This window comes from Phyllobates terribilis, unplaced genomic scaffold (assembly GCF_046119375.1).
Source record: "Phyllobates terribilis strain yellow unplaced genomic scaffold, ASM4611937v1 Scaffold_12__6_contigs__length_324123572, whole genome shotgun sequence".
Lineage (NCBI taxonomy): Eukaryota > Metazoa > Chordata > Amphibia > Anura > Dendrobatidae > Phyllobates > Phyllobates terribilis.
The window spans coordinates 243,767,527-243,788,162 of record NW_027362772.1 but is presented as its reverse complement, the minus strand read 5'-3'; the positions used below and the strand labels follow the sequence as shown (position 1 = coordinate 243,788,162).

The window sequence follows — 20,636 nt, the reverse complement described above, 5'->3', positions numbered from 1 at the left end:
CCTTGGAAGAGACGTGGAGTTCAGAGTGGTTTAACAAGACGGTTTTTATGCCCCTTGGAAGAGACATGGAGGTTACATTAGTTTAGCAAGACGGGTTTAATGCCCCTTGGAAGAGACGTGGAGCTCAGAGAGGTTTAACATAACGGTTTTAATGCCCATTGGAAGAGACGTGGAGGTCCCAGTGGAATAAAAAGACAATACCAATGCCCCTTGGAAGAGTGGTGGAGGTCGCAGTGGAATAAAAAGACAATATCAATGACACTTGGAAAATTGGTGGAGGTAGCAGTGGAATAAAAAGACAATATCAATGCCCCTTGGAAGAGATGTGGAGGTCACAGTAGCTTAACAAGACGATTTTAATGCCCCTTGGAAGAGACTTGGAGTTCAGAGTGGTTTAACAAGACGGTTTTAATGCCCCTTGGAAAAGACGTGGAATTCAGAGTGTTTTAACAAGACGACGGTTTTAATGCCCCTTCGAAGAGATGTGGAGGTTACGGTAGCTTAACAAGGCGTTTTAATGCCCCTTGGAAGAGACGTGGAGTTCAGAGTTGTTTAACAAGACGGTTTTTATGCCCCTTGGAAGAGACATGGAGGTTACAGTAGTTTGACAAGACGGGTTTAATGCCCCTTGGAAGAGACGTGGAGTTCAGAGTGGTTTAACAAGATGGATTTAAAGCCCCTTGAATGAGACGTGGAGTTCAGAGTGGTTCAACAAGATGGTCTTAATGCCTGTTGGAATAGACGTGGAGTTCAGAGCGGTTTAACAAGACGGTTTTAATGCCCCTTGGAAGAGACATGGAGTTCAGAGTGGTTTAACAAGACGGTTTTAATGCCCCTTGGAAGAGACGTTGAGGTCCCAGTGGAATAAAAAGACAATATCAATGCCCCTTGGAAGTGTTGTGGAGGTCACAGTAGCTTAACAAGATGATTTTAATGCCCCTTGGAAGAGACTTGGAGTTCAGAGTGGTTTAACAAGACGGTTTTAATGCCACTTGGAAGAGACGTGGAGTTCAGATTGGTTTAACAAGACAGTTTTAATGCCCCTTGGAAGAGACGTGGAGGTCACAGTAGCTTAACAAGACAATTTTAACGCCCCTTGGAAGAGATGTGGAGTTCAGAGTGGTTTAACAAGATGGTTTTAATGCCCATTGGAAGAGACGTGGAGTTCAGAGTGGTTTAACAAGACGGTTTTAATGCCCCTTGGAAGAGACGTGGAGTTCAGAGTGGTTTAACAAGATGATTTTAATGCCCCTTGGAAGAGACGTGGAGGTCCCAGTGGAATAAAAAGACAATATCAATGCCAGTTGGAAGAGTTTTGGAGGTCGCAGTGGAATAAAAAGACATTATCAATGACCCTTAGAAGAGTGGTGGAGGTCGCAGTGGAATAAAAAGACATTATCAATGACCCTTAGAAGAGTGGTGGAGGTCGCAGTGGAATAAAAAGACAATATCAATGCCCCTTGGAGGAGTGGTGGAGGTCGCAGTGGAATAAAAAGACAATATCAATGCCCCTTGGAAGAGATGTGAAGGTCACAGTAGCTTATCAAGACGATTTTAATTCCACTTGGAAGAGACGTTGAGTTCAGAGTGGTTTAACAAGACGGTTTTAATGCCCCTTGGAAGAGACGTGGAGTTCAGAGTGGTTTAACAAAACAGTTTTAATGCCCCTTGGAAGATACATGGAGGTAACAGTAGCTTAACAAGATGGTTTTAATGCCCCTTGGAAGAGACGTGGAGGTCACATTAGCTTAACAAGACAATTTTAAAGTCCCTTTGAAGAGACGTGGAGTTCAGAGTGGTTTAACAAGACGGTTTTAATGCCCCTTGGAAGAGACGTGGAGGTCCCAGTGGAATAAAAATACAATATCAACGCCCCTTGGAAGAGTGGTGGAGGTCGCAGAGGAATAAAAAGACAATTTCAATGCCCCTTGGAAGAGATGAGGAGGTCACAGTAGCTTAACAAGACGATTTTAATGCCCCTTGAAAGAGACGTGGAGTTCAGAGTGGTTTATCAAGATGGTTTTAGCGCCCCTTGGAAGAGACGTGGAGGTCCCAGTGGAATAAAATGACAGTATCAATGCCCCTTGGAAGAGTGGTGGAGGTCGCAGTGGAATAAAAAGACAATATCAATGACCCTTGGAAGAGAGGTGGAGGTCGCAGTGGAATAAAAAGAAAGGTTGACAAGTTGGTTTTAATGCCTCTTGGAAGAGACGTGGAATTCAGAGTGGTTGAAAAAGACGGTTTTAATGCCCCTTGGAAGAGACGTGGAGGTCACAGTAGCTTAACAAGACAATTTTTAATGCTCCTTGGAAGAGACATGGAGTTCAGAGTGGTTTAACAAGACAGTTTTAATTCCCCTTGGAAGACACATGGAGATCCCAGTGGAATAAAAAGACAATATCAATGCCCCTTGGTAGAGACGTGGAGTTCAGAGTAGTTTAACAAGACGATTTTAATGCCCCTTGGAAGAGATGTGGAGTTCAGAGTGGTTTAACAAAACAGTTTTAATGCCCCTTGGAAGATACGTGGAGGTAACAGTAGCTTAACAAGATGGTTTTAATGCCCCTTGGAAGAGACGTGGAGGTCACAGTAGCTTAACAAGACAATTTTAATGCCCCTTGGAAGAGACGTGGAGTTCAGAGTGGTTTAACAAGACGATTTTAATGCTCCTTGGAAGAGACGTGGAGGTCCCAGTGGAATAAAAAGACAATATCAACGCCCCTTGGAAGAGTGGTGGAGGTCGCAGTGGAAAAAAAAGACAATATCCATGCCCCTTGGAAGAGATGTGGAGGTCACAGTAGCTTAACAAGACGATTTTAATGCTCCTTGAAAGAGACGTGCAGTTCAGAGTGGTTTATCTAGATGGTTTTAATGCCCCTTGGAAGAGACGTGGAGGTCCCAGTGGAATAAAAAGACAATATCAATGCCCCTTGGAAGAGTGGTGGACGTCGCAGTGGAATAAAAAGACAATATCAATGACCCTTGGAAGAGAGGTGGAGGTCGCAGTGGAATAAAAAGTAAGGTTAACAAGTTGGTTTTAATGCCCCTTGGAAGAGACGTGGAATTCAGAGTGGTTGAAAAAGGTGGTTTTAATGCCCCTTGGAAGAGACGTGGAGGTCACAGTAGCTTAAAAAGACAATTTTAATGCCCCTTGGAAGAGACATGGAGTTCAGAGTGGTTTAACAAGACAGTTTTAATTCCCCTTGGAAGACACATGGAGATCCCAGTGGAATAAAAAGACAATATCAATGCCCCTTGGTAGAGACGTGGAGTTCAGAGTGGTTTAACAAGACGGTTTTAATGCCCCTTGGAAGAGACGTGGAGGTCCCAGTGGAATAAAAAGACAATATCAATGCCCCTTGAAGAGTGGTGGAGGTCACAGTGGAATAAAAAGACAAGATCAATGCCCCTTGGAAGAGAGGTGGAGGTGGCAGTGAAATAAAAAGAAAGGTTGACAAGTTGGTTTGAATGCCTCTTGGAAGAGACGTGGAATTCAGAGTGGTTGAAAAAGACGGTTTTAATGCCCCTTGGAAGAGACGTGGAGGTCACAGTAGCTTAACTAGACAATTTTTAATGATCCTTGGAAGAGACATGGAGTTCAGAGTTGTTTAACAAGACAGTTTTAATTCCCCTTGGAAGACACATGGAGATCCCAGCGGAATAAAAAGACAATATCAATGCCCCTTGGTAGAGACGTGGAGTTCAGAGTAGTTTAACAAGACGATTTTAATGCCCCTTGGAAGAGATGTGGAGTTCAGAGTGGTTTAACAAAACAGTTTTAATGCCCCTTGGAAGATACGTGGAGGTAACAGTAGCTTAACAAGATGGTTTTAATGCCCCTTGGAAGAGACGTGGAGTCCAGCGTGGTTTAACAAGATGGTTTAATGCCTCTTGGAAGAGACGTGGAGGTCACAGTAGCTTAGCAAGACGATTTTAATGCCTCTTGGAAGAGATGTGGAGTTCAGAGTGGTTTAACAAGACGATTTTAATGCCCCTTGGAAGAGACGTGGAGGTCCCAGTGGAATAAAAAGACAATATCAACGCCCCTTGGAAGAGTGGTGGAGTTCGCAGTGGAAAAAAAAGACAATATCCATGCCCCTTGGAAGAGATGTGGAGGTCACAGTAGCTTAACAAGACGATTTTAATGCCCCTTGAAAGAGACGTGCAGTTCAGAGTGGTTTATCTAGATGGTTTTAATGCCCCTTGGAAGAGACGTGGAGGTCCCAGTGGAATAAAAAGACAATATCAATGCCCCTTGGAAGAGTGGTGGAGGTCGCAGTGGAATAAAAAGACAATATCCATGCCCCTTGGAAGAGACGTGGAGGTCACAGTAGCTTAACAAGACAATTTTAATGCCCCTTGGAAGAGACATGGAGTTCAGAGTGGTTTAACAAGACGATTTTAATGCCCCTTGGAAGAGACGTGGAGTTCAGAGTGATTTAACAAGACGGTTTTAATGCCCCTTGGAATAGACGTGGAGTTCAGAGTGGTTTAACAAGACGGTTTTAATGCCCCTTGGAAGAGATGTGGAGGTCCCAGTGGAATAAAAAGACAATATCAATGCCCCTTGGAAGAGTGGTGGAGGTTTCAGTGGAATAAAAAGAAAATATCAATGACCCTTGAAAGAGTGGTGGAGGTCACAGTGGATTAAAAAGACAATATCAATGACCCTTGGAAGAGACCTCGATTTCACAGTAGCTTAACAAGACGATTTTAATGCCCCTTAAAAGAACCATGCAGTGCAGCATATTAAAAACATTATTGCCATTATTGGGGAGTGGGTCTCCCATAGTCTTTGCCCATGCCTTCCAAGCAGAAGCTGCCAAAAATTAGGACGGAGGAACTTGCAATGCCCCTTACAAGAGCCATGCAGTACAGCATATTAAAAATATTATTCCCATTATTGGGGAGTGGGTCTCCCATAGTCTTTGCCTATGCCTTCCAAGCAAAAGCTGCCTTAATTTGGAGGATGGAACTTGCAATGCTGGCATCACAGACCACGGTCACCCTAGTGAAGTTGACGCGCCCCCTGGGCCTGTGTCGTGCGTGCACGTGTGTGCGGGGAATACTCGGAGCCGGATCGCTGGGGGTTGTAGTCTCCGTGGCGATGACCCGGTCCGTGCCCAGGGAGGTCAAATCATTGGCAGTCTTATTAGTGAGATAATAGTCCGACTACGCCACCCGTCGATTACGGTCAGTGGGGACCGCCGCTGCAAGGCAGACCGCTGAGGCCGGTGTTATGTGTGCAGCTAAGAATGGGATGACTCCCCATGGGAGAAGTATAGCCTCAGGGCAGTTAGTGTGGATGATGGGAGTGATGGTGCACGGGCGTCCCAGCACTGGTAGTGCTGGTGCGGCGAAGAAGCACAGAGACGTGTGGTTGCAGTTTCCAATGCTTTACTCACAGTTCTTTAGTGATCCTAGTCACCTCGGTACCACCGGTGACTGCCCAAGCCGTGCTGCGTCCACCAGGCAAGGGGCTCGACCAACTCCCAGGCAATTCCAGAGCGTGGCACAGGGCTCCCTTCTCTTCCCTTCTCTGGCCGTGCCCCACCAGTAACTCTACGTTTGTCCGGCTGCCTCGGGCCTTCTCTTGGTACGCTGATTTCTGCGTCCCCGACCCTATGTGGTGTGCCTTCCTGGTAGGTGTAGTGAAGGGTTGCACCGAGATATAGTCACGACCACCGGTCTTTGGCTGAGGATTAGTCGCCTCCACCAATTTGGGATCCGGTACCCTGTTCTGCCAACCCGTCACCCGCAATCTCCTGGGCCTATGGGGTTCCTTCTTCTCTCGTGTCTCTGGGCCTCTCTTAATGTTCTGTTTCTTGTTTCCTTTCTCTTCTGTTCCTGTTCTCTCTGCTGTTTCTGGCCTCCACTCCAGGCCTGCCTCATGGAGCCGGGCCCAGACTGAGCCACGGCTCCCTGTCAGCCCTCTCTGGCTGAACTCCTCTCTGAACAAACTGACTCAGATCTAAGATGGTGCCCACCTTATATACCTCCCTCTATGTGTGAGCCCAGGTGACTAGCAACCAATGGGCTCCTAGCTATGCCCAGAGACCCACCCCTATCTGCTCCTACACCACTGTGTTTTCCTCCCCCTCCCCACTCCAGCCAGGGACAGATGCTGTCATGCCTGCACTTCTGTCTCGTGGGAGCACCGTTGAGCTGTCCCTCGGAAATGGGGTGTATGTGGTGCATGCAGCCTACCGAGTCCTGGTCCACACTCCATCTTAACCCGGGAGTGGAATATCACACCTCTGGTTTGAGGTGCAATACCCCTGTAGCAGCCGAGCCCTCGGGTGCTACAGTATAGTGGTGGTTGAGGCTGAAGATAAGGAGAAGAGCAAAAAACAGTCGAAATGAGGAAGCTTATACCCATGTGTGGGTGTGAAGCGGTGCATGGGAATACACCTCCCGAAATAACACAGTGGATTAGACTTTAAGTTACTCTGCTGTCATTTGGTGGTGATGACAAGTCTGGCCCAATCCAGCCCTTGTTCATTTTGATAAGGGTCAGCTTGTCAGCATTGTCAGTTGACAGACAAGTGCGCTTATCAGTTATAATTCCCCCAGCGCCCACTAAAAACATGCTCTGATAACACGCTAGCGGCAGGGCAGGCCAGGACCTCCAAGGCGTACAGAGCGAGTTCATTCCAAGTGTCCAGCTTGGATACCCAATAATTAAAAGACACAGAGGAATCACGGAGGACGCTGGTACGGTCGGCAAGGTACTCCCTCACCATCTTTTGAAACTTTCCACTCCTTGTGAGAGTACCCCACGCCTCAGGGCCTGTAAGCTGGGCGGGTCTCAGAAAACTGTCACAGAACGTTGACTGTGTTCCCCTGCCTCTGCTGGATTGGAGTTGCGTCTCTCTTGCCTGTACGCCTTGGTTGGGCAACGAACTGTGGCCTCTGCCGCTAGCGTGTTCAGATGGGAATTTTTTTAACAGCTCTGCAGCAAGGGCCTTCTGGTACTGACCCATTTTTGTAGACCTCTCCACTTCAGGAATAAGAGAGTGAAAGTTCTCCTTGTAGCGGAGGTCTAAAAGTGTCACCAACCAGTAATGACTGTCACCCAACATTTTCACAACGCGAGGGTCACGGTTAAGGCAGCGTAACATAAAGTCAGCCATGCGTGCCAGACTGGTAACGGGCAAGACTTCCGTGTCCTCACCAAGAGGATGACTGACCATGCTCTCCTCCTCCTCCTCCTCTCTGTCCTCTGGCCATCCACGCTGAACAGACGGTATGACAGCTGTGCAGTTAGTACCGTCTATAGTGCATGAAACTAGCTCCTGTCCTTCCTCCTCCTCCTCCTCCTGTTCCTCATTGTCACCCAATCCATGTTGGGATGAGATGAGGCTTGGCTTTGTGTAATCATCCTGTATGCGGGATGGTGACGCTAATTATGGCGTCAACGCCACTCACCATCTTGGTCGAGTCCTCGAAGTTTTGTAGGATGATACATATGTCTGACATCCATGTCCACTCCTGAGGTCTTATGTGTGGAGTCTGAACTGAATACCGACGACCTTGTTGATGCTGGTACTCAACAACTGCCCTCTTCTGCTCACACCTTCTGTGTCCTCACCAAGGTGACGACTGACCATTCTCTCCTCCTCCTCCCCTCTGTCCTCAGGTCACCCACGCTGAACCGACGGTATGACAGTTGTACAGGTACTACCGTCTACAGCGCATGATACCAGCTCCTGTTCTTCCTCCTCCTCCTCCTCTCCCTCATTGTCCCCCAATGCACGTTGGGATGAGATGAGGCTGGGCTTTGTGTAATCGCCCGCTATGGCTTCTTAAACCATCTCATCATACTCTGGCTGCAATGCCTCCTTTTTAATTCTCTGCAGAGAGCGTTGCAAAAGACAGACAAGTGGGATGCTGACGCTAATGATGGCGTCATCGCCACTCACCATCTTGGTGGACTCCTCAAAGTTTGTCAGGATGGTACATATGTCAGACATCCAGGTCCACTCCTGAGGTCTTATGTGTGGAGTCTGACCTGAATATCGACGGCCTTGTTGCAGCTGGTACTCCACAACTGCTCTCTTCTGCTCACAAATTCTTTGCAACATGTGGAGGGTAGAGTTCCAACGTGTAGGGACATCACACACCAGTCGGTGTGCCGGAAGCTGCAAATGCTGCTGCAACACAGCAAGAGCGGCGGAAGCTGTGGCCGACTTCCGAAAATGAGCTGACAGGCGACGTACTTTGACGAGCATATCTGGCAACTCGGGGTACAATTTAAGAAACCACTGAACCACGGGGTTAAGCACATGAGCCAGGCATGGTTCGTGTGTGATCTCGCCTCGCCTCAGAGCCGCCACCAGGTTACGGCCATTGTCACACATGATCATGCCTGGATGTAGGTTCAGCGGTCTCAGCCACAGATCTGCCTGCTCTTTCACAGCTGTCCACAACTCACAAGCAGTGTGAAGTTTATCACCTAAGCTTATGAGTTTCAGCACAGCCTGGTGCCGCTTGGCTGAGGCAGTACTGCAGTGCTTCCAGCTTGTAACTGATGTGGTGGTACCTGAGATGGAGGCTAAACATGAGGAGGAGGAGAAGGATGATGCGCAGGAGCTGTACACTGTGGGGGCAACTCTGACTGACAAAGGGCCCGCAATCCTCGGTGTGGGGAGGATGTGTTCCGTCCCAAGGTCCGACTGGGTCTCGACTTCCACTATGTTTACCCAGTGTGCCGTCAGGGAGCTGTAACGTCCCTGGCCACAAGCACTTGTCCACGTGTCCGTTGTCAGGTGGACTCTCCCAGTAACTGCGTTGTTGAGGGCACGGCCGATGTTTTGGGATATGTGCTTGTGTAGTGGGGGGATGGCACACCGGGCAAAATAGTGTGGGCTGGGACCGAGTACCGAGGGGTGGCCACCGCCATAAGGTTGCGGAAGGATTTCATCTCCATCAGCCTAAAAGGCAGCATTTCCAACGCAAGCAGTCGTGAAATGTGCGTATTTAGGACTGTGGCCTGTGGGGCTTTGGCTGCGAATTTGCGCTTTCATTCAAAGGTCTGGGATATGGACAATTGAACGCTGCGGAGGGACGTGGACGTTAATGCTGTTTCTTGAGAAACTGCCATAACAAGTGAAGACTGAGAGGAGGGGGCATCTTTGCATGCAGTATGTACAGGGGATTGTCTTGCACGCACAACAGGGGGTTCTCTTACACGCACAACAGTGGAAGAAGCAGTGGTGACACCCGCTGACACTGGTCGTGGACCCTTGGGTTCGCCCCACAAAGTCGGGTGCTTTGCTGACATGTGCCTTATCATGCTGGTGGTGGTCAGTCTGGTAGTTTTGTCACCCCTGCTGATGCTGGCCTGGCAGGTGGTACAAATGGCCTTTTTGGGGTTATCAGCAGAGTCTTCAAAAAAATTCCAGACTCTGGAAGACCTACTGGTTGTACTGGCAACGTCCCTCGTGTTGGTGTTAAGGGGAACGGTTGCCCGCCTTCTGTCTGCGGCCACCACATTGATTCTTCCTGCCTGTTGGGGTACTCTGCCTCCCTCCCCCTGTGTGCTGCTTGCCTCGCTCTGCGTGTCCTCCTGCCACATTGTTTCAGTTACTAGATCATCCACCACCTCCTCCTCTTCCACTTCCGCACCACGGTCCTCCTCCTCACTTCGTGGCAATTGTGTCTCGTCATCATCTGCCTCTTGTGACAAATTGCCAGCGTCACCTTCCTGTGGCCGTGGCTGTTCAAATATTTGGCCATCGCTACATGGGATCTCCTCTTCCACCACTTCAAGCGGAGCAGGCAAGAGGCACAAATATGGAAATGGACCAGTGAACAGCTCTTCAGAGTGTCCAACTGTGGGATCAGTTGCTGTCTGACGACACTCGGCATGGTGGGAGGAAGGAGCATTCCACGTGAGGAGGAGTATGCAGTCGAGACTCACGGCTACTAACACTTGACCGTATGGAAGACAGACCGGAGGTGGTGGTGCCCAGACGACTGGAAGTATCATCTGGTATCCAATTAATAACCTGTTCACACTGATCAGTTCGCAATAGTGGTGCTGTTGTGTGCTTCCCTAGTAATTCGGTCAAGAACTGGGAGCAAGAAGATGTGGCTGTTGGTTGTGGCACATTTTCAACTTGGCCACAGCCCCGTCCTCTGCACGCACCATCACCAGAACGTCCAGTTCCATGTCCCTTACCATGCGCCTTGCCCATTGTAAATGAAGTAAAATAGCTTACACTCGCACTATCAATGCAAAAGGGTAATAAAAAGGAGATTTGAACCGTGGAAGAGGAAAACCACAGTTCTAGTTATCTGGCCTACACCAGACTCTTTTAAACAGATATATTTGTGTCTGAGCAGTCAGCGAGACACTGAAACTGTTGTTTTTATGGAAAAAAGGCAAAAAAAATGGATAATACAGAGATTTGAACCGTGGAACTGCAAAACCACAGTTCTAGTTATCTGGCCTACACCAGACTCTTTTAAAAAGATATATTTGTGTCTGAACAGTCAGCGAGACACTGAAACTGTTTTTTTTTTATGCAAAAAGGTGAATTACACCCAGATTTGAACCATGGAAGAGGAAAACCACAGTTCTATTTCTCTGGCCTACACCAGACTCTTTTAAACAGATACATTTGTGTCTGAACAGTCAGCGAGACACTGAAACAGTTTTTTTTTTATGGAAAAAAGGCAAAAAAGTGGATAATACAGAGATTTGAACCGTGGAACTGCAAAACCACAGTTCTAGTTATCTGGCCTACACCAGACTCTTTTAAAAAGATATATTTGTGTCTGAACAGTCAGCGAGACACTGAAACTGTTTTTTTTTATGGAAAAAAGGCAAAAAAGTGGATAATACAGAGATTTGAACCATGTAACTGCAAAACGACAGTTCTAGTTATCTGGCCTACACCAGACTCGTTTAAACAGATATATTTGTGTCTGAACACTCACAGACACACTCAATTTTTTTGGGGGGGGTTGAAAAAATACCAAAAGGTTAATAAGACGGGTATTTGTACAGTCTGACTGAGGAAAAAAAAGAGGATTTAGATGACAAAAAAAAAGGATTTTTCCTGGCCCCTGAGACCTAGGGCTAAGTCTAGCAATTTGAAAAGCAGCACACAGGACTGTAATCCAGTGTTTGTTGGTATAACCACTGCGTCTCCTATACAGCCTGCCTGCCTGCCTGATATCTGGGATGGATATTAGTCCTGAGAAAGACTGTTTGCTTGATTTTGCAGGCTTTAGAGACCCTACACTACCTATTTCGCAGTATAAATCTCTCCCTAGCTCAGCAGCACTCTCCCTACACCGTCTGATCCGGAGCGACTGTGTCCAAGATGGCGGCGCCCGGTTTTAAATACTAGAGGTGACGCTGTGCAGCCAGCCAATCACTGTAATGCCCACAACCAACATGGCTGCGGCATTACAGTGACTGGCTGGCAATCCCTGCATGTTCATTGGCTCTGTAAAGAGCGCCAAACATGCAGGGCGGAGACCCGAGCTCCCGCCCGAGTAACCCGGAAATGCTCAGTGCTCACCGAACATCCCAAGTAGTGAGATGCTCGGGCATGTACCGAGCAGTGTCGAGCATGCTCGCTCAACACTATTATTGATGTGTTTTGGATTTTGCCATACCTTCCAACATCCTCTCACCCAGCCTTTTTCAAAGTGACGATGGTGAATCTCATAATACACGATTATCCTTGAAAGGCAATTATTGATGTGTTCTACCCAGATGTAACCTATGCAAATATATGAAAAAAAAAATTCCTTTTTTGGTATGATTGACTCTATACATCTCTAGACATACATTTGGCCAAACTCCTTTTAAAGCGTGAAGATTTTTAGATTCTAATATTGGACACCAGATTTCCCAAAAATGGATCTTATATATCTGCATTTATATAATGATATAGTGATATGCACAAAATAATGCAGATAAGGGAGAAACAAATGAGTTAATTCTGAAGAAGGATGAAGAATACCAATCCAAGTAGAAGTGGTTTATGTAGGCAACGCTTTTCGAAGTTTACAAACTTCTTCTTCAGAACAACTTTGCGCTTTGTGTCTCTCCAGTCCTTCTCTTATTTGGATGCACAATATAACGCTACCCCTTAGACCTCAGTCCAGAGCCTCTCACCTAGCCAAATCAGTTTTCATACTTTGCACTGATGAGGGCCAACAGCCCGAAACACTGTGTCTGCAAATTGAGATTCTGGTTTGGCTTTTATCCTAAGTCATATTGCACGACTCGTTAAAGGGTTGATTGTGACTTGTAGGATTGCTACTTCCAATAGGTGGCGCTATAGAGTACAAGTCCTCTTTTCCTCTGAAGAGACAATTTGCATATTACATTTCCCAGAGGAGCATTGCATTGGCGAATAAGCCTCCTTACCTTGGCATGCCAGAGCCGATGTGTCACTCTCCATAAGGAGAAACGTTGCCCCTTAGACCTCAGTCCAGAGCCTCTCACCTAGTCAAATCAGTTCTCATACTTTGCACTGATGAGGGCCAACAGCCCGAAACACCGTGTCTGCAAATTGAGATTCTGATTTGGCTTTTATCCTAAGTCATGCACGACTCGTTAAAGGGTTGATTGTGACTTGTAGGATTGCTACTTCCAATAGGTGGCGCTATAGAGTACAAGTCCTCTTTTTCTCTGAAGAGGCAATTTGCATATTGTATTGTTCCAAAATTTTGCCAAGACCAAGTTTCATAGAACATTTTTTAGCCCATAACATGAAAGTACTATGAATTATATAAATTTCATTACAAAATCTTGTTTTGCAAAAAATTATTTGATGCAAAAATGAGTACACCCCACATCTAGTATTTTTTATGACCTCCATGATTTATAAGGACAGTATCAAGTCTTTTAGACTTGGAATGAACAAGTTGGCGACATATTGCATTGTTTATCTTTTCCCATTCTTCAAGAACAACCTCTTTTAGAGCCTGGATGCTGGATGGAGGGGGAAGTTCAGATTGTCTCTTCAGAATAGGTGTTTAGCTGAGCTCAGACAATTGGTCACTGAATAATTTTCACCCTGTTCCTCTTCAGAAATGCAGCAGATCTTGTGTTTTAGATCCTTGTCATGTTGGAAAAGTGCATGTCTACCAAGAGCACGGAGTGATGGAGGCATCTTATCTTTCAATATAGAGAATAACTTCTGTGAATTCAAGACACGATCAATGAAATGTATCTCACCGACACCAGCAACACCACATCAGGACACTGCTACCACCATGCTTCACTGTAGGCATCATGCATTTCAAAAATGAATTTAGAAAAATGGAAGCCAAAAAGACACTATTTTAGCCTCTGTAAGAAGAATAGAAACTTATAATTTCTAACAGTGTCTAACTTAAAGGGTTATTACTAAAATTGTAAGTTAGCCTTAGAACGAGGCACTGGATTCCAGGCTCAGCAAAGTCCCATGTTGAATGGAACTGATGTGCTCCATTCAATGTGAATATTTCCAGTAATCCCATAGTCAATAAACTGAGCAGAGATGAAGCATGTGCACCTCTGTTCTACTGAAAATGGGGATCTGCAGTGCCTGGTTCCCAGCATCCACAGACATGCTCTGGCTATCACTGGGGGTCCTAGTGGTCAGACCCCCAGCGATTGAGAAGTTAACCCTTTCAATTGGATCAGTAATAACTTACATTTTGGGGAATAATAGTCATTACATTATTATCTTTGTTGTTATCATTGCACCCATAGGACATATTTAATAAGGGCTAACAAGTAGGGATGAGCGGACCTGTGGAAGTTCAGGTTCTGGTACCCTATCTGAACCTTATTCCAAAGTTTGATTCTGGTACAAGAACTGTACCCGAACTTGAACCACATCCTGAACCCTATTGAAAACAATGGTGACCCGTATTTTTGAGCTGGAAAATTTACTTCCCCCAGAACTCCAAACATTGCAATGGACTACCGGGAGACGTCCATGTTCGGTGTTTTGCACCGGACACTTACCGTCCGGTACCAATTTCGAACTTTTAAGTTCGGGTTTGCTCAGCTCTACTAAAAAGTTATTTGTGCATCATGTCATCAGATATGGATCTAAAGTGTTACTTGAAAGTTTGTGACCCCTTCAGAATTTTCCATGTGTCTGCATATATTTGACATAAAACTACATCAGATTTTCGCCGAAGTCCTACAAGTAGATAAAGAGAAGCAAATCGAACAAATGAGTCCAAAATATTAGACTTAGGCTGTGCATTTTTTAAGCATTTTTGCAGCGGCAATTCCGCTGCGGAAATGCTTAAAAAACGCTTGATAGAAGGCCTGCCACGTTCCCCAATGATAATCCGCATGTGCTGTGCACATGCTGCGGAAATTTCCACTGCGGATTATCATTGCGGAAAAATCTGCAGCACTACCAATTATTTTGCGGAAGGGCTGCGTTTTTGCCGCCATTGACTTGCATTGGAACGCATGGATTCCACATCACTTTATATGTAGATGCGCATTCCATGCGTTCCAATGTGCGGATGGTACCCGGGTGTGGAGGACAGGAGACTCTCCTCCGGACCCGGGTACCATAGTACCTGTAAAAAAAAAAGAATAAAATAAAAAATAAATATTATATTTACCTTCTGATGGCCCCCGGTGCGCTGGTCTTGGCTTGCCGGCAGCTCACGGTGGACTGAAGGACCTGCGCTGACGTTATTTAGTCATGTGACGGCAGGTCCTTTAGTGTACCGCGAGCTGCCGGCAGCCAGGACGCATCGAATAAAGACTCCGGGGGCCATCGGAAGGGAAGTATAGATTTATTTTTTGACATTCTTTCGGTCACACTATATAAATCCATGCCGTTTGCATGGATTTATATAGTGTGACCACGTTGACAAGCACTTTCCAAGTGGTGCTAAAATCGCTTGGAAAGCGCTTGTCAACCCGCATACGGAAATGCAAGTGAAGAACGCTTCACATCCGCTTGTCCCTGGCAGGAAAAACGCATGTACAATCCACATGCGTTTTTTCTGCCAGGGAGATGCAGAAACGCTCAGGAAAAATCCAGAACATTTCGGCATCTTGGGCACATAGCCTTTGTTATATTTTGTTGTTTATTAAATAACGAAAATGATCCAATATCACATTTCTGCAAGTGGCGAAAGTATGTGAACCTTTAAATTTTCAAAATCTCTGCTAAAATGAAAGCTGTAAATAGTTACTATAAAGTCAGTTTTCCTCTTTGACAGTCTTGATAAATCTGCCCCAGCTGTAACTCCCCTGGCATGAAGTACTAGTGAACACCATGTGCCAGGCTCCGGCATAGACAGGACTGGCAATTTGCAGAGGATGCAGCTGACAGCAGAGCAAAGGGAGATCCTAGTCTCTTATAAGGGAGATCCTAGTCTCATATAAGGGAGATCCTAGTCTCATATAAGGGAGATCCTAGTCTCATATTCTTCTGCCTTATTACCACTGGCATCTGCAGCAGCTGCGTTATGTCCGGCCGGCAGTGCCCATACGTCCCAAGCCTGGCATAATGACTAAACAAAATGCAGGAGAAGCTGAAATGTGTAATGGAGGAGGTGAATCTTCCTTCTTCTGTAAATGCTTGATAAATCTTTAGTGATAGGAACAGAGAGCTCTAAATTCTCTGCAAAGACCTACATTTAAAGGGAATCTATCACCAGAATATTGCTACCTCCGTCTAAAAGCAGCATGATGTAGGGGCAGAGACCCTGATTCCAGCAATGTGTCACTTACTTGTCTGCGTGCTGTAGATTTGATAAAATCCCTATATTATCTGCCAGTTCTGTGAGTTCACACCCCTGATTGGCTGCTTTCTGTGCACACTGTGCATAGGCAGAAAGCTGCCAATTAGTACAGAGGGCGGGGTTATACAGAGCTCATGGATATGGAGGACCCCATGGCAGCAGGTTTACAAGTCCTACAGTGATAATCTCCTGCTGATAAAACAGTGAATTTATCAAAACTACAGCAAGCAGCCCAGTGAGGGACACATCGCTGGACTCAGGGTTTCTGCCCCCAAATCAAGCTTAGGTGACAAATTCCCTTTCAAATAAAACATCCTGTTATCTACAGCCACCACAAGAGGGAGCATACTGCATACACTGAAGTCATTGATAGCACAGGCTACAATAAGCTCCTGTGCTCCCTCTAGTGGTGATGTTATATTATAATTCCTTCTCGCTATATGGCGTACAATTACATAATGTAGCTGGTGCAGGTGCCTGTGGTGTTATACAGCCAGCATCTACCTTTAAAAGCAGCAATAGGAGTCAGCTCCGATCTCTGCTATATAACCCTTTAAATGCTGCTGTCAATCACTGACAACAGCATTTTGGTGGTGCAATTCAGTTAAGGTGACATTTGGGTGCCCATCGTCCCCTGCCCGCGACATAACCTTAGGGTGCCAATGGTGTGCTATTATAGCCGGTTGCCTAGTGAATTGCCCATGTCGCCTTAATCTTGGTAGCCCTGTAAAGTCATAGTCATAGGAGATTATGATTTGTACAATATACTGCAAGGCTGAACTATTCTATTACACAGCAGAATCAAACAACCACAAGTTCAAGTCCCTTAAAGGGGACTAAAAAAGTTTTTAAAAACATGAAAAAATAAAACAACATAAAGTTTGGAATCACCTCCTTTTTCCCAAAAATTAAAATACAGGAATGGGAGAAAAAAATATATTTGGTACTATTAACCCATTATTTATGCATTAGGTAAACTAGGTATAAAAAGTTCAGAGTCAAAATTCCCATTTTTTTCACTGCCACGCCCTGCCCCAAAATGCAGTAAAAAGCTATGTACGTCCAAATGGAGACACTAAAAACAATAACTCAATAAGCAAAATAGAAACCACCATAAAGCTCCATGGACAGAAACACAAAAAAGTTACGGGACTCGGAAAATAGCGACACAAACCAAAATGTATTTATTTATTTTTTTTTTTTACAAATTTCAGAATCTTATTGCATCACTAAAATAATAAACAAAAACTTCAGTTTGGTATCACCACAATCCTATGTACCCGGAGAATCACGTTACCATAGAGTGAACGTTGTAAAAACAAACCCAAAAATACAATGTTAAACTGCGTTTTATTTTTTCGGAATTTCAATTTACTTGGATTTTTTTTAATGTTTTTAAGCACATTATATTGTAAAAATAATTCATTTTCATTCAAAACTACAACTCGTCCTGATGGAAGAATAAAAAAAAGTTATGAAAAAGAGAGGAAGAATGGAAAATTGGTTGCAACGAGAAGGGGTTAAACACAACTTTTATAATGGAATTCTGGATCAGAATAAAAAAAGTATTCTGCGATTACTGATGAAGAATAGTATGATATTTTACCAATATGATGAGATTTTAGAAAAAAAATGCAATGCAGGGTCAGGGGCTGTTGGTTTCCGCCTGGAAATGAACATTCACTGAATGTGTAAATGGAACAGATCCCAGAAGAGTTAAAAAAAACAACTCTTCCCCCCTCAGAGAAGCATCACAGATTCCTTTCTGCAGAAAACAGTCATATGATCACAGTCAGAAAGAGGAAATATCACAGTGAACTGCTGAGTCCTGCAAAACGGACGAGGAATCACAACATTAAGCGCCGTGTATCCAGATCTACACATCGAGTACAGCAGCAGATGAAAAAAGTAAGTGTTAAGTTCTTGGCAGCACTTGGAGGAAAGTACTTTAAGACTTTTGTTCCACTCATTATGTTACATAAGTGTAAGATAGAACAGAGCTGATGTTTTCAAATGAACCAGATCTTAGTCCGTAATTTGGCAGCGCAGAGCGTCATGGTGTTGTGTGATGTTATGAAGTAATCATAAATCAGATCCACTCACAAATTAAATGTATTAAAGGGAATTCTGTCAGTAGGATGAACCCTCCTAAGCCAACTATATGGGCATGTAGGTCATAGGAAGCTGAATAAAATGATACCTTGATATCTGCGATCCGATGTTTTATTCCAGAGAAATCCACATTTTTCTGAATATGTAAATGAGCTGTTAAGATCTATGGGTTGGACATAGATCTCGATGAGAATCTGCCTCCAGAGCTTACATTAAAGCGCTAGCAGACATGTAATGACTGTCAGTTCGCTATTCTGATCACACTGGTGATATCCCCTTTCATTTAAAGAAGGCTGTAAAGGCAGATTTTCTGGGAGATCTATGTCCAACCCATTGATCTTAACAGCTCATTTACATGTTAAGAAAAATGTGGATTTCTCTGGAATAAGACATCGGATCGCAGATATCAAGGTATCATTTTATACAACTTTCTATGACCTGCATGTCCATATAGACAGCTTAGAAGGATCGATCCTACTGACAGATTCCCTTTAAGGCTTTTGTGCCAATTTTTGGGGGGTCAATGTGTCTCAAATTTTGTACAAAAATGTGCAACTTCTTGCTATTTTGTGCCACTTTTGAATTGTGGGTGTCAAAATAGCTAATAGTGATGAGCGAGCGTGCTTTTTTAACCCTTTCGCTGAGCATGCTCGGATGCTTCCCAAGTATCTTCAGCATGCTCGTATATTAAGTTTGAGTCCCTGCGTCTGCATGATTTATGACTATTAAACAGACTCAACACATATGAGGATTCCCTAACAAACAGGCAACCTCTGCATGTGTTGAGGCTGACTAACAGTCATAAATCATGCAGACACAGTTGCTTGAACTTAATATACGAGTATGCCGAAGATACTAGTAAAGCACCTGAGCCTGCTCGGCGAAAGGGTTAAACGAGCACGCTCGCTCATCACTAATAGCTAAGTATATGAACTGCAAGCAGTGTAAGACAGGGGTTGCCAAGGGCCCACCAGTAACATTGACTCTGGGGGGCCAATGTTCAGCTAAATAAAAACATTACATTACCCTCGTTCACAAATTTACTCTGCTTGTATAATTATAAACTGGGTAGCTTTGCTTAGATGCTGCAACACAGTGAATAAAGTGTATTTTGCCATATAGATGGGTGGGAGGCCAACTCCTGGACAGGGGCCCACCGGGGAATTCACCTGTTTTCCTATGGGACAGTCCAAGCCTAGCGGTGAGTCAGATTTATGGATTGCAACTTTTTAAAAAGTTGCAATTCTACTATATTAGGAGGTAAAGTAAAAAGTAGAGTTTTAGACACTTATTTTATATTTAAAGGTGCTCCAAAGTTATCAAGTATTGAACAACATTTTGATAAATTTTATGCAAATAACTGTAAAGTTGTTACATAGAAAAGAGGTTTTTAAAATATCCCTTGTAATAACATTTCCCCCAGAGACTACAATTTGGGGGAGACTTATCAAAGAAAAATGTGCCCAAAACTGTCTTTCGTGACTTTCCCCATGTTACGGGGGTTAAGTCACATTGTGCGCCTTGTCTGACGAGGGACATAGTTTAGTGATAAGTGAGCGTGACCTAATGCATCAAAGTATTGGCGCAAAATTTATGTAAACTAATAGGCGGCATAAACTTAGACTAAACCGCTTATAGATGTCGCAGATTTATCAAACAGCACGAACCACTATAATTAATAAAAGAATTCAAGGGGTATTCCCATCTCTAAGATCCTATCCCAATATGTAGCAGTTATAATAATAATAGCAAATACCTCCAATTAGAAATGTATTATAATTCTTCTGATTCGCTATGTTGCTTACCCGATGTGCAGGGCATTGATGGGGACCATGGATACCTAAGCTACTGCAATGCACATGGGGTAAGTGACATAGTGAATAAGAAGAACTATACTACATTTCTAATTGGAGGTATTTGCTAATATTATTATTACACCTACTACATATTGGGGATAGGATCTTGGAGATGGGAATACCCCTTTAATGAGGAAACCTAAGAGCTAGATGTCTATGGATATCTAAAAAAAATCTAACAACAATTCTGACAGTAGATTCATATTTACATATTTATATAGAGGGGTGTCTCTTCCTCCTACCATACCCCCCCCCCCCCAAGAAAAAAAAATCAAAAGTGGATGTCTTCATCTGTTGAATTCAATGAGAATTTAAAGGGGTTGTACACAATCGCTTTTTGTTAGAGTATGATGATAGCATGGAGCCCAGTTGCTAGGACGCTCAGCAATCAGATGTGTTTGAGAATCCGACAGAAAGTTTTAGATTTTTCAGCAGCGCTGTTACAAAAGATATTAAGCATTACACAATACCCAATGAAATCAATGAACTTCATTTTAATGCATTGAATTGTATGCTGGGTCCTGGGCAGTGATTTTTTTGTAGCAGCTCTTCACTCTTGCTAGATAGGGGCTAGAAAGGAAGAGCCCTTCCCAAATAGCTGAATCATGGATTGTAGGAATGTTATGTACATTTACAGTTGTTGTTTCCTGGGCTTGCACGTCATTGTAATGAAAAGGAGAAGTTTGTAATTTTAGCAACTAGCATACATATGGGTTACAATTTCCTGCTGCGAGTAGCATGAAGAGCTGCTCCGGAGCACATACTGCAGCTCTAACAAGTGTAGGAATTCACACTCTCAGGTAGGCAGTAGGTACCGTTCACACAGGCAGCACAGTTTTGATCCAAACAGGTGCAGTTTTATTCTGCCTCTTCTGGCCACAAAGGTATCGCAGCAAATAAATAGTTAATGCAGCTTGCACACATATGTCAGTG

At 44.5% G+C, this 20,636-nt stretch overlaps 1 protein-coding gene across 2 annotated transcripts in view; it reads left to right on the top strand.

The window, feature by feature from the left end:
* Positions 1-20,636, top strand: part of LOC141172497 (membrane-spanning 4-domains subfamily A member 4A-like) — a 58,300-nt gene that overhangs the window by 8,237 nt on the left and 29,427 nt on the right. Inside the window, exons 2-3 of one of the 2 annotated variants that reach the window (XM_073656762.1) lie at positions 17,480-17,643; positions 18,970-19,048. In XM_073656762.1, coding sequence (XP_073512863.1) covers positions 17,518-17,643; positions 18,970-19,048 — 205 coding nt within the window. In that variant the 5' untranslated portion in view covers positions 17,480-17,517. The remainder of the gene's footprint in view (positions 1-17,479; positions 17,644-18,969; positions 19,049-20,636) is intronic. The other variant, XM_073656763.1, reaches the window with a different exon arrangement.